General features: G+C 31.8%; 1 protein-coding gene across 2 annotated transcripts in view; it reads right to left on the reverse strand.

The window, feature by feature from the left end:
• GLS (glutaminase) overlaps positions 1 to 15,479 on the reverse strand; it is an 83,195-nt gene that overhangs the window by 52,223 nt on the left and 15,493 nt on the right. For both annotated transcript variants that reach the window (XM_032406029.1, XM_032406038.1), the window contains exons 2-7: positions 15,274 to 15,370; positions 14,810 to 14,931; positions 10,169 to 10,298; positions 9,005 to 9,084; positions 6,290 to 6,453; positions 609 to 667 (exon numbers count right to left, since the gene is read on the reverse strand). In XM_032406029.1, the coding sequence (XP_032261920.1) occupies positions 609 to 667; positions 6,290 to 6,453; positions 9,005 to 9,084; positions 10,169 to 10,298; positions 14,810 to 14,931; positions 15,274 to 15,370 (652 nt within the window). The remainder of the gene's footprint in view (positions 1 to 608; positions 668 to 6,289; positions 6,454 to 9,004; positions 9,085 to 10,168; positions 10,299 to 14,809; positions 14,932 to 15,273; positions 15,371 to 15,479) is intronic.

The raw sequence follows: 15,479 nt of genomic DNA on the forward strand, positions 1-15,479 counted from the left end.
AAAATCAAAACATACAATGTAAAACAAAGCATAGGAAAAATAATATAACTTAATAATTGGAATAAGTCTTACTTAGTTATGATAATAAGCAAAAGAAATGAAAGAAGTTCAAATGAAAATTGTGAATGTAGCTCCTGAGAGTAGAAAGGACTTCAGAATGTTCAAGGGTAAATGTACTTTGTCTTAACACAAAGTACCAGAACATTTGTTCCTACATATGCTGATGACAGTTAACAGTAAAATGCTTTTAATTGTGTTTACATCTGTTCATTTTCAAAGAGCCAAAAGGAAAGGGAAGAAAAAAATATCAAAACTTTAGGAAGAAAAACCTCTGTGCCTATTGTTCAGCAGAGACTTCTTTTTGAATTTTTGCCAGATCTTCAGGTCAAGAGTAACTGAGTAACTCTTACAATGAGTCATCTGTTTTTAATTTCATCCTTGAAATTACATTATTTATTTTTAAATAAGAATTTTAGCTTTATACCATAAGATTAATTTTTTTAACACCAAAACTTTTCATAAGTCTACATAATTAATCCAAGATTCATCTTTATGCCTTAGTTATTTTTAAAAACTTACTAGGTTAAAAGGAATTGTCAACATTTTACCTTTATTAATGAAGTCACAACAATTGCTCCAGCATTTACCATAGGATTGTGTGGCTTATCTATAAAATATAAAACAATAGCATTATTTCAAATACTTGATATCATTTTCTATGATGCATAGGTATTTCCCATGAACATACATCTATTTTCTTTATGTAAGATATTGTTACAGTTCTTTTATGGCAGGGGGAAAAGAGGGTGAAAGAATGCATTTAAGTCATTTACTTATCAAACCAATAATATACTTCTATAGTAACTATATAGGGAAACAAAGATTCATGTATCAAAAGACAGTGAATAGTAGTATTAAAGTACATCGAAATTTCCTAACTACCATTTACTAGCTATTTGACCTCGGGCAAGTAACTGAACTTCACTATGCCTCAATTTTCCCACTGTATATTGGGAGTAATAAATAGCATCAACACCTCAGTGAGTCATAATTCTTGAATGAATTAAAACACATGAAATGCTTAAATGTACATGGCACACTATTAAAAAATAACCTTGAAAAAAGCACATCTAGTATGAAACCACTCTTGCTTTTTAAAGTGCTTTATTTTGGGGGTGCCTGGGTGGCTCAGTTGGTTAAGTGTCTGCCTTTGGCTCAGGTCATGATCCCAGGGTCCTGGGATCAAGCCCTGCATCAGGCTCTCTGCTCAGTGGGGACTCTGCCTACTTGTGTTCTGTCAAATAAATAAAATCTTTTTTAAAAAGTGCTTTATTTTTGTTTTTATGAATATACACATACACATGTAGAAAAAGAAAACAAACACTATAAAGGGATATACCTATGATAAAAATATTACAGGGGATTTAAATTATATTCTGTATTCTTTCTATATTTCCTGACAATAAAGATTTAAAAAATTATTTAAAATTTAAGTTCATCCAAAATCCTCTCTCTTAATTCTTACAACAAATAGAATTTCAAATATCAACTGATTACACTGATATCTGGGAAATCATGGCTCCTGGCTAAGATAAAATACATTTACCATTGACCTTCCAAAAAAGCCTTCATGAAAGATAATTTCATGTCTTTTTCTCCTAAAATGTCATGCCTCAGAATGTAATAGAGAGTTTTTTTCTGTAAAAACATATTTAAGAAGTGTCAAAAATGATGTATAACTCCAGGCTTGTCCTTATTATAAACTAAGCAATTTCTTAGCTTTTCAATTTTGTTTGGAGGAGAGTTCATTGGCTTTTAGTATATTCATAGAGTTGTGCAACCATTACCACAATCCATTTTGGGATACTTTTGTCACCCCAAAAAGATACCCTGTACCCATTAGCGGTGAGTATCCATTTCTCTCCTACCCCTGGCAACTAGTAATCTACTTTCTGTCTCTATAGATTTGCCTGTTCTGGGGGTGCCTGGGTGGCTCAGTCAGTTAAGCATCCGACTCTTTCAGCTCAGGTCATGATCTCAGGGTCCTGAGATCCAGCCCTGCATGCTTAAGATTCTTTTCTCTCCTTCTACCCCACCCCCCCCACACACACACTCTAAATGGGTGAATTATATGGCATGTGAAGTATCTCTCAATAACATTGTTAAATTTTTCTTTATTTTAAAAAATAAAGACAAAAAATTAGGTAATTGACAGTTTACCAGTTTCCCCTCAATATAAGATCAACAATGTGATTTAGTAGCTATGGTTTAAACACTGTACATTTTGGGTTACCCATAATGATGATTAGTTCCAAACTGTAAATACTCTGATATTATATTAAATTTTAACATTTGGAGTATAGTATCAGAGTATTTACAATCAAGAGTTCGCCTATTCCAAATCTCACTAAGAGAAGTTTGCCTTCTCTGAGATCACACAAAATGAGAGCAATTACTGTCAAAGAAAAGTACTACATGGCAAAAGGGAGCTAAGAAACAAAAAATTTCCAATATTATTCACCTGAAAAAAATAAGATACAGACAGAAAACAATACGGAAATCAAGCTGTGCTAAATTAGTTTATATTTGTGTTTGTGCAGATGTTTATGCGTCTGTCCTTTTGCGGTTTTTTGACATCATGTTTAGGCTCTAGGGCCTTTACAAGGCAGCTAATGTGTGTATTCCAAATGGTACCACATAAATGTGTGCATTTAATATTTTCTAAATCATAAATATTCTGCAAATACATCAGCTGCATTCAAGATCTTTCAAAGAACACTAAAGCATTTCACGGTATGACAGTGCAACTTTCAGATGTAAGCAACTGCTCTCTCTGCCTTTGGCTCAAAAGCCAGACACCTCAGTGTTTGGAAACACACCAGATATTATAACACCAGCATTACTGCAGTCTAAAACCTCAGTCTAAAACCTATGACTGAAAAATCTACTTGCTTCCTGCTCCACTGTAGGTAGGGAGAATTGAAAGGTTCCATTTAGAATTTTTAATTAAAAAGTACTCATGAAAGCAGAAATAACACTTAAGGCTAATTAATAAAAGCTACCATCTGAAGTAATGACATATATTAGTTTGGTATAATGACAAAATGGACTTGGGCAACATCTGAAATTTGTGGGTACTTTTAACTAAAATGCACAAAACTGTTTAATTTTAGCAAGTATTTGTTCTTTTCAAAGGAACAAGACATGGAGAAAGTTCTTTCATATTATACAAGCAAAAGCTTCTCAAACTGCTAAGCATATGAACCTTAAAAAGATATGGTTCATAACTGAGGCTAAGTCAAAGGTTGCTAATGCATATACTAAAGAACTAACAAGTATTAATTTCAGTTTAATATGGATATTTATATTTTAAGTATTATACTGGAATTTTAAAGGGCTATATAAAAATTAAGTATATTCTATATAGAGTTTAATCCTGCAGTGCCCACTTATCCAACCACCCAAACTTTGTTCTTTCTATATACAATTCAGTCCCTTTCTCAAATCCGTCACAATATAAACCAACATATATATTTTGGTTTCTGTCAATTACACACTTATAAGAGTTTGTATTTTTTCCTCCATGTATTAGAGTGGAAGAAGGCAATGTAAGTATTTGTTAATTAATCTAATTTCTACTGTAAGGTAGAAAAAGACTTCACTAGGAGACGGTTGTTTCCAAAATTGATTATCTCCATCAAGTAACTTATTTCCTCATTTATAATGACAGAAAGTGTCAGGCCAACTCTCCACCACAGGACTAAAATGTTTTTATGCTGTAAAAGCACTGTAAAACTACTGATATTAAAAAAGTACTGTAATTTCTTTATCTATTATATCCATATTAATCTCAACTTACCACAATCTTAGAAAGCTAGAATATAAATACATTTATTTTTTTCAATTTTGTAATGCTAGATGCACAGACACATGCACATACACAAAGTGTACAGTTTCACTATAAATCTACCTTTGAAGTTTTAAATATGAAGAAGACCTATAAATTGTTTTTATCTGGGGCTAGTTTAAAACCAAAACTTTGGAGCACAGACTCTATGCAGAACTTGGGAAGTAGTGGTACAGTGAGGCCTTCATTTTCCCATTACTTCTAAGACTCGTGGTATTGCTTAGGTGGAGGGACTGGCTTGGAAAAAGTCAAAGAATATCAAGGTAAAACCTCTTGTTGAACTTTATGTTTCAGTTATTATAAACCAGTGCTAAATCCCTGAGTTCTTATGATTTTTTTCTTATAGACTACTGTGTCAGTAAATTATAATTTCTAACCTCATAAATCTACAAAACAAAAAAATGTATTACTTGCAATGTTAAGTTCATTTTCTCCATGCTCATTTTATCTATTTTCGTTTCTCAAATATTTCTTCACATTTGAATTCCTGTATTTGTTCATTTCTTTCTTTAAATACCTCTCTCAAAATAAATCACAATTCACCAGAACCATCTATATTATTCTATTTTGACTTATATGGGAAAATATTTTTTCTTGTAAAATGTTCAATCTTGATAGAACAAAAATATTAATTATTTCCATATTAAATCTGGATATCACTGGGTTTAATAAATAAGGTACTTCTGCATATGATGTGTCCTTATTGAAATTGTTAGTTTGTGATAATGTCCATAAAATCAAATGCAGCATCAGGACAGAAAGATTATGGTAAAATAGGTAAGAAAACATAACTGCTCTCAAAACAAATAGAGAAGCACAAGAAAATACCATTCTTTTTTTTTTAAGATTTATTTATTTTAGAGAAATAAACAGGGCGCAGTGGGGAGGGGCAGAGGGACAAGCAGAGAGAGAATCTCAAGCAGACTCCCTGCTGAGCTCGGAGACCCATGAGGGGCTCAATCCCAGGACCCTGAGATCATGACTTGAACTGAAATCAAGAGTTGAATGCTTAACCAACTGAGCCACACCCAGGCGCCCCAAGAAAATACCATTCTTATAACTTCATTAAAAAAATTAAATAAAACAATAATAAGTATAAGGCACATTTCATTTTTCATCCAGCACAAACAAAAAATGCAAAAGTATATTTCTCACAACCATTATTGCAACCACTAAATTCCTTCACTTTCTTTCTTTCTTTGATTCTATCTTAACTCATCACAAAATGAGAAAGACAGCATATGTAGGAAATACTGAAATATAGAAACCAATACATAGGTTGGTGTTTAGATTTAAAACCTCTATCACGGAAAACAAACAAACAAACAAAAAACCACCTCTATCAGGGGTGCCTGGGTGGCTCAGTTGGTTAAGCATCTGCCTTCAGCTCAGGTCATGATCTCAGGTCCTGGGATCAAGTACTGCATGGGGCTCCCTGCTCAGTGGGGAGTCTGCTTCTCCCTCTCCCTCTGCCCCTGCCCCTACTCATGCTCTCCCTCTCTCTCTCTAAATAAATAAAGATTTATTTATCTCAAAGACAAATAAAATCTTTAAAAATAAATAAATAAATAAAATAAAACCTCTATCAGATCAAAAGTACTAACTACCTTTGTCCTCCCCCTTTGCTTTTGAATTCCTATTAAGCAGTGATACTTGTTAGCTATCCAACTATTTAATACAAGATGTTTCTTTCAAATATTAAATGTTATGAAAAAGAAAAAGCAAAAATACTCATTATTTCAACCACAGCCACCATAAAAACGTGTTATGTTGGAAGTTTTCAAATATATATAAAATACAAAAGTAGAAAGAATAAAACACCCATGTAGCTATCTAAGTTAGCCTCAGTAATTACTAACATGTAGTAATAATCACACCCAGCACTCCCAGCTATACTCACTTAATTATTTTACAGCAAATCCCAGACACTGTGAGATTTTACTACAAGATATTCTCCTATATGTGTTTAGGAAGTGAAAAGAAAATCTTACTCCCTGCCCCATCTTCTCCCTAGTCCATTTTCCAATGGTATGAGAGGCCTAAAAAAAAAAAATTTTTTTTAAGTAGGTGATTAAACAAACTGTGTCTGTGGGTTTAACAGAAACTCCATGAGAAATGAAAAAAAAGTATGAATGTTTTTAATTTTCTTCAAAAAAATTAAAAAATAACTTATTTTTTTTAAGATTTGATTTATTTGTCAGAGAGAGAGAGAGCACAAGCAGGGGGAGCAGTAGGCAGGGAGCCTGATGCAGGGCTTGATCCCAGGACCCCGGGATCATGACCTGAGCCGAAGGCAGATGCTCAACCGACTGAGCCACCCAGGCATTAGATTTAAATAGGAAAATGGGGTATTTCTTTTTCTAACTTTTATGTAATTCTTACCATCTTCATTTAAAAACAGTTTGTTGAATCTTAATCCACTTGGCTCTTTCCCAACATATCGATGCACATATTCTGTTCCAAGATCATTAACAGCAATGGCATATTTCAAAGGTTTTACACAGGACTGAAGACAAAATGGAACTTTGGTATCTCCAATAGAATGCCTATTTAAAAGTAGATTTAAAAAATAATTAAAATCAACTGGAAAAAAATGTTTGAATAATTGGAGTTATTTTTACACGTTAATTCTAATTTACAAAGGTTTTCCCATAATTCAACCACAAGTTTACTTGGATATTAAAGAATAAATATAAATTTTAAGAAGAATACTGCAAATAAGGCAAAAGCTTAAAAGTACGCAGGTAATAATATGGTTCAGAATTAGATAATAAATAAGTAATGTGAAAATTTTCCTCTGAGGCCAAGAGGGTATGGCCCTCCTTACTCCTACCTGTATTCAAGCATTAAAATGAACTAGCCCTTTTAGAAATCAGTCACCACTTTTTCACTCATAGGTTTAATCATGGCTATACCGTGGTGGTTAGTTTTTAAACAGAGCTCAGTCTGGGATTCAATACCATTCTCTGAGACCTTGACTATAAACGCCTCATCCTATGAACCATATCTACTCACAATTCCAGCCCTGTTAAAATAAACAGCACCCAGTTTTATAAACTGTATTAGAGCTGGCATTAATGGCACCATTATTACCATGTATCTAAACAATAGAACAAAAAGAAAGCTTTATATGTTTCCAAACTGGGATGTACATGAACTACAACATAGGTTTAAAAATGGGAAAACTGTGACTGACCCCATCATAATGTAAGCTTCACAAGGGCAGAGATTTTTATTTTATTCAATGGTATCCCAGGTGCCCTGAACTATGCCCCAACACAGAGCAGTCACTCATTCATTCAGAGTGAAACTCATTCATAGTGCAACTGGGTAATATTAACAACCACCCCTGGGCAAAATGGGGTTAGAAGAGACATCAAAGGGCAAGGAAACATCAGAGAGCTGGCCACCTTACTTCCAACTATATTATGGAATATAATACATACGTATAGATAGTAAAAATATATAATATTCTTCCTATCATGTTTATGAATAATTTCTAATTCAGACTATAACTTCAACTTGACAATGATTCTAAAACCTGACAAGAGCCTGTCTTATTACCTTTATTTAAAAATACATATGTTCTAATCCAAAGTCAACTTTTAAAATTCTCTAGATGAGACAACTAACCTAAAAGAATCATCACCACACACAGAGAATGTTTAAGAGAAAAATCATGTGCAAGCCTTGCATTATAATCATTTCCTCCAAATATAAAAATTTCCATTACCTGATAAACCATTTCCTCCAAATACAAAAACAGAGCTATCACTCCATACTAGAATTTGGTCCATAAGAATAAAGCCACGTCTTCTCGTGTATTTGTATCCTTTTATAGCACCCAACATTTAATTCAACACACAATTAATGGTTAGTACATTTTACAGGCCCAGATGAGAACAAAAGCCTGTCATAATGGAGAGAACAACAAACTAGAAGTTAAGAGACCCAGGTATTTGTTTTACCTCTGCCAGTATTAGAGGAATTTTGGGCCTCAGATACCTTAAGAATGAATGGGCTAAACCATATGTCTTTTTACTGTAAATACTTGAGGAAGATTATTGGTAAAAAATAAAAAGATCACTTAGAAGGTATTTAAGACTGAAAATTATGAGGCTAAATGACTTGTAGTTTTAACAAAATTTAGGATAAAATTAATCACTGGTATAAATTCATAAAGCTGTATACACTTAGGAGTTGTACACCATACTTTATGTAAGTTACATTTTAATTTAAAAAGAAATACTTTAGTAAAAAACAAAGGAACACAAAGATTATAACTCTGAGCTAAGCTTTCAAATGAATAAAAAAATTGATTTTTCTTTTTTGGCATAATTTTTCTGACTTGACAAAACCAAATTATAACATGATTAATAAATCCTTATATCTGGCTCACAGCATAATAAAAAGTCATTCTTGAAAAAATATTCCAGAACTTTATCAATTTTTCAAGGGCCTCACATAATTTATTGTTTTTAAAACCAAATCATTCTCTTTGAAGTGCCTTCACATCATTATCCTTTTTATAATTCTGCTAAAACGTCATTTGTCAATGGCTCTGCCTATAGCTTGAGCACTTCCCAAAGATCACTTTCATGGACTTACGAGATCCTGCAAGTTTGCAAATGACTTTTCACTTTGCAAATGACAGACGGAAAGACTATTATCATACTGTACTGTCTTAACTATCACACCGCTCATATCATGAGCATAAGCAACAATGACAGTGAGAGGCTGTTAATGTTAAACTAAGAAATGGGAACCAATTTGATTAGTGGTCAGTTCATTAGTGAATAATTTCATGTTTTGACAAGTCTGCTTCTCCTAAGAAAAACTGTAATTGCAGGTACTTGAAAAATAAATACTCAAATAACAAGACTACAACTGTGAATGAGATGAAATGCCTCATGAAATTTAGTGTAAGACTACTTCAGTTGAGTTTTTAAAAATTAAATTAAAATCTAAACTTATTTTCCTTCTTGAATTCCTATGTTATGGCTAATTTCCATCACAGAAAATGCTCCTCTCTACCTCATGCTGTTACGTAAAATTGAAAGCTTACAGTTGGTTTTCATGAATATTAAATAAACTCACCTCTGTCCATCTACTGTACACACAGACACACCCCACAAATCAGGACTGAACTTGGCTAGCTGAGGAATATAATCTGCAACCTATACAAAATATTGGGAAAAAATTAACAGAATACAAGCAAATAATATTTCTTCTATCAAAAAATTTATCTTAATTTAGCTTCCACTAATGAAGAGTTATTTTATAGCTCTCAATGGTTTTGTGGTCTATCTTTTATAATATTCATAAAAACTAAGGGCAGAAGAGATTTGAGGATTACAGGTAAGATCTAACTGACTTTTCTCAGTCTCCCTCATCCCGTATGTTTTCCAATGCATCCTCAATTCCTAGAAAAGCAGTCTAAAAGAGGAACTAAGACTTGATTTTTACATTGGGGAGGGTATGTGCTATGGTGAGCACTGTGAACTGTGTAAGACTGTTGAATCACAGACCTGTACCCCTGAAACAAATAACACATTATATGTTAAAAAAAAAAAGAAGATAGTAGGAAGGGAGAAATGAAGGGGGGGAAATCGGTGGGGGAGACGAACCATGAGAGACTATGGACTCTGAGAAACAAATTGAGGGTTCTAGAGGGGAGGGGAGTGAGGGGATGGGTTAGCCTGGTGATGGGTATTAAAGAGGGCAAATACTGAATGGACCACTGGGTGTTATATGCAAACAATGAATCATGGAACACTACCTCAAAAACTAATGATGTAATGAATGGTGATTAACATAACATAATAAAATAAAAAAAAGGTAAAGAAATAGAACTTCTTTAATCGAAGTCATGGTAGCAGGGTTTCATTTCTAAAAACTTTCAATACAGAGAAAAAATAAAACAGCCCTTGTTATTTTATTTAGAGAATTTTTTAAATTTAATGTTCAAGGATATCACATTTACAGAAATTCTTAATAAAGTTACTGTTTTTTTAATGAGTTAAAAGCCATTTCCATCATCTGAAAATAAAAAAGAATTCTTAAACTTAATATTTCTTTGTAGCCCAAATAACAAAATTGAATATTTAAAATATTTTAAAAGCATTTAATCCAGTAGCTTCACTTAGCTTAAATTTCTTAACTAGCAAAGCACAAGAAAACTCCACAACTTGAATTTCTATACCTCAACTTGAGCTGAATTAAGTGACTGGTTTAGGAAAATATTCACATCAAAAATGTTACCTTTCCTCCAGACTGCTTTTTAGCACTTTCAAATAACTCATCAATGTGAGAGGTAAAAGACATAAAGTCAGGAATGACAAACTTTCTTCTAAAGGCTTGTGTCAACAAAACAATGTTGCTTTGAACACATCTGTGGAATGTGAAAAAAAAATTAATTTACTGGGTGCCTTTCAAATATTAGTACTTGGTAATAACAATATTAATTAGGAGAATATTTAAACAATAGAGAAATTCATCATTTTATACAATAAACTAGAATCTATAAATTATACTTTCTGTATTATTTTCTTTCCTTCAAGCAGTCTTTCATGCAGTTTCTTGTAAGCTGTTGAACAAGTTAAAGAAATAAATGAGATTGCCTAAAAATTGTGTCAAAGATAAAATAGCAGAGCATTCTACCAGGTTAAATATCAAGAGCATCTAAAGACAAGTTTCTTAAGCCCACCAAGGTTAAGAATATATGTCAGCATGACATTTGGTTAACAAAAATTGGATTTTAATATGTCATAGCTGAGATCCTGTTTATTGATCCATTAAGTAACTTCAGACATATCCCTTAGTTCCTATATAACTATTAGTAGTATTTCACAAAAAAACTAAACTTTATATTTTAACATTTTTGCTAAATTACAGTTTGAAAAATCTGTATTTCCAAGCTAACAAATAGAAATAAAATCAACTTTATTTAGTCAGATTAGAATAAAATACTTATTAAAATGCTTGTAACAATAATGTATAGTTTTAAAAAAATTATTTATAAAGAAGAGTAATTAACTTTACATTATATGAATCACCAAAAATATGAAATCATATTATTCTATTCACTATAAGATATGTAATACATTACAGAATAAAAAGGTCTCATTGTTAAAAACTATTTAAAAAGATAACGGTAAACCATGTGGATGGGAGAGCATGAAATCTAACGATTTGAACCAATATTCTGCTTTGTTCTAAAAGGACTTAAGCCAGAAAATCAATATATTAATGTAACCTTAAAGAAGAGCTTTTCAAATAGGTTACAGCAAACCATCTTCTAAGCTCATCTTCTTAAGAGTCTCAGTAACTCAGTAAGAGAAAGTCAAGCCACTAACTATGGAAAGTTATGTAACTGGATTCCTCACAGGTAAATGATGTGGTACTATATTACCTTCTTTGGGAAGAAAAAAAAAATCCAAATTAGCATTTTTTTTTAATAAAAAGTAAGTTTCAAATACTATTCATCTGTTCAACCATGAAAATTTTGAGAAAGATGATTTTGAGAAAGATGATTTCCTTACTTTATAGGTAAGGAACATTTTGAAAAAGATGATTTCCTTACTTTATAGGTAAGAAAACTGTACCTATAAGTAAATAACTTGCATTAACTATAGAGAAATGAAGAACTAAACACTCAGTATTTCTTTTTTAGTTTTTATATCTCAGCATTTTAATTAAAATTGATCTAAATGAAACATCGAATTAAAATTAAGTCAGATTTCACTTTTAACTATTAATTAAAAATTCAGAGAATATACTCATTTGGTCAGTATAAAATTAAAATATTGATTTAAAATAATACAGGTTATTTCCAATGATAAAGATGTGTCCCAATTACAACATGAAAAATTATAGTCCTAATTTCCATTATTAACCAACATAGAAATAATTGACATCTCAGAGATAACAAATATTTACTTCAATAAACTTTGATAAATTATTTTCTCATAGTTTCAATGTTAATCTAAAAATTATTAAGCATGCCACTGATTTAATATTTAACGTTTTAAATAGCAATTCAATTTGCACATATGAGAGTTGTAAAGAAATTACACTAAAGAAAACATTTCTCAGCAGGAAAAAGTTAAAACAATTCCTGATCTTAAATCACTGTATCTGTATCAAAACTAAATCCTAATTTTTCAAAAAGTTATACATGAAAAAATATGAGGGCTGCCAAACTTAAATTATTAACCTACTACTATTTAACTATTTAAAATTAATCAGCACTTTTAAAAGGAAGCTTTATAATTAACAAACTGTACAGTCAGTGAAACTGGTTTGTTGTTTTCTCCTCTGCTAGAAGGTGCTGGTAAAGTTCTGGTAACTGACTTCACTGGTGAATTACTGTGGCCAACACAAGCAATCTTACCACTCAAAAAAGTGTCTACTGCAAACTGATGAAAATTACAGGTAGTAAATGTTTTCATTGGGAGTTATTTGAATACAGATGTCATGAAAGGAACTAGAAAATTAGAAGTCCTATATAAAAATGAATTCTGAGAAGGAAGGGTTCATACTTTTCAGCAAGTCATATCTTTCTCATGCTTTGTTTACTTTCCTCATCTGTAAAGCGGGAATAATAATCTTTCTTCTTAAATATTTATGATTAACAACTATAATGCACATGCTTTAGAAAGTATCTCACAATTTTTCATCAGTGAGATAATATGATGGATATGAATTTAAAAAAAAATCAATATACAAATGCAAAGACTGCCATTCATTTCCCTCCAAAACAGAGAAGACCAAAAAATTATGATCACACATAAAAATAGCTCTAATATCTGTATGGTTAAAAATGCATAAATAAGGCATTCATTTTCAACATAATTTTCTACCTCTATCAGTTAAAGGATTATTAGCATTAAAAACAATTAATTATCTAGATGGGTACAGGCAGTCTCCAACTTTCAAACAGATTATGCTCCAAAGAGCATGCCTAGAACACACTTTCCCTTAAAAAACAAATCATATGTAATAGTTGTTTCTCAGATTACCCTCAAAGGCTAAATATATTAACCAACAATGTTTTTTAGGTAAAATCAACACACTGACTTCAACCAAACCGATCCACCTTTATAAATTATTTCTCTGAGAAAATGGAATTCCACTGTAACATCTCCTTCCCACCTGCATTGGAGAGGAGATAGTTTATTTAAGGCAACACTAAACTAGAAAACTTCTTATTTGGAAAAAATTCTCTGGAGCAATCACCTTTCTAGGTGACCCCAAAAGGTTAATAGTCAAAGGTTTTGAATTACTTCATTCTAGAGATGAAAAGAGAAATCATTATGCGTATAGATGGAGACTTTTCCATTGCCTGCTCATACAAAACACTAAGCATTTGTCAAGTTGGGAACTGCCTATATTACAATCATCAATTTTTTTTAAAAATTGGATTAGTGTTTAAAATATGGTAATTGCTATTATTTTATAATTATAGGCAGAAAATTGTATGATTATGTTTCCTGGCTTCATAATCAGTATATTTGTTACTTTTAATTTCATATTTAAACATAGCAACATGTTGATAAAGCACAAAAAAATTTTAAACAGACTAAAAAGGTATAAAATACTTTCATTTAAAATTCCAAAGCAATTCCTCATACCTATTATCAACATATCCACCTACCATCTCTTTGACAACTTCATTCTCAGATACATCAAAATAACTCTTCAGAAGGCACCATAATCAAGAGTACTTTGCTCCGACAGTTCATGAATACTAAAAATAATCCTTATTGCAAAGGCACAGCTAACAAGAAATTATTTCCTCCCCTCCACAAAGAAACATATTTTGAGGATTCAAAATTCCTAACACCAATTCTAACATCTGAGTTAACAGAATCAAGAACCTTGTGGTAAAAAGACAAGAATCTAAAACTGTCAGCAGTGCTTCATAGCATGCCAGGAAACTCTGAAGAACCTCAGTTAAACACACCTTCAAATGACTTAATACTCTAGGATATTCCCAGGAGTTACCTAGGACAAATCATCCAGTCCCCAAAAGAAAATAAAAGAAAAAATAAATAAAAATACATACATACATAAAAATAAATTTTCAAGGGAAATGCTAGAATTCTTTGGATCTATCTCAACTGACCCTATGGTCTAGAAAAAGCCAATGTCTTACAGTAGTGTTTACAGTTTTATACTGGTTTTTACCTAACTCTTAGTAGTTTAAAATACCATTTACCTCTTTGGGATCCATTATAAACATGCTATCTTTTAAACCATTAAGAAATCAGACAAGTAGGAACACATTAATGAAGATAAATACTAAACAAATAGGCAAATATAGGAAAATCAAAATAAGTATGCTCATTCAACCAAATCAAGGCATTAATCTCTAAAGTGTCTTCAGTTTTTAAATATTCTGAGGGAAATAGAAGTAGTCAAAAGCCTATGTATTAATATGTCTGAAGAAAGAAGCAGACAATGGAGATATGTAAATCTAAGGAATACATGCTTTCTGAAGCCTTCTCATTTTATGATGTCATCTAAGCCACCTTGTAGGAAAGAAACAGAGACCATATGGAAAAACCCTGTAAGACATGCAGATGAATTGGAGATCAATTTAAGCTGTGACAAGACAGAGTGTGCTCTATTCAAACACACTGCAATTTCAAGATACTGTAAATTGGAAACATCCATGCCTACATTTCCTTAGAGCAGTTTCAAAGAAAGTCTACTCTTAGCCCCTGTGTGTTATAGAACTTTATGTGCACCACGTTCTTCAAACAATTGATGTTTATAAATCCCCCCTTTTTTTTCAGTTACACAGGAAGCACTGGCCTTCAAAGATGCAATTTTGTTTTAAAAGAAAAATCACCATATAGCATAGCAAATCACCATTAAAGGTTTGGCAGAAATTTTTACTTTTTAAAAAGATCTTTGTCTAGCATGACACCATCTGATGTTGTTTGAAGAGTTAATCTTAACATATCCATACACTCTTTCAACCTGGGATCAGACGTTCGCAATCCTGTAGATTTGAGTGCCTGTTTTTAAAAAAATAAGAGTTTGTAAATACATAGTGCAAATAATGTATATGCTTATTCCAACTACAAGTTTTTATTCCTGTATATAAAAACTTCTACCCAGGACCTGAATACGTATATGGGCATTTTAGTATCACTATTACCCACTTTCTGGACAAGTTTCTCATTGTTTCTTTCATTTTCTTTCACTGATTACCTTGAAATGAGCATGATGAAAATTTGAAAACATAATAACAGAAACAGCGTCAGATGACCTTTAAGACTACATTTCAATATTACTGTATTATTGATTCAGATTACTGATTTTTAAAAAGTTTAAGATAGAAAAATATAAAAACGTACTGTAATAAATTTATGAACAGGTATTTTCTCTTGTCCTTCTGCAATTGTATAGAACAGCAAATCTTCCAAGCTAGGTAACAGACCCTGTTTTATTTTACTAAAGGGGAAAAAAGAAAACAAAATTAATCCTTGTGAAACATTCTAATGGATTTTAGGTATATCATTATTAAATAATCATTGAATCAGACTACAGCTGAGCTGATCTA

The sequence above is a fragment of the Phoca vitulina genome, unplaced genomic scaffold (genome assembly GCF_004348235.1).
Source record: "Phoca vitulina isolate PV1807 unplaced genomic scaffold, GSC_HSeal_1.0 scaffold1, whole genome shotgun sequence".
Taxonomy (NCBI): domain Eukaryota; kingdom Metazoa; phylum Chordata; class Mammalia; order Carnivora; family Phocidae; genus Phoca; species Phoca vitulina.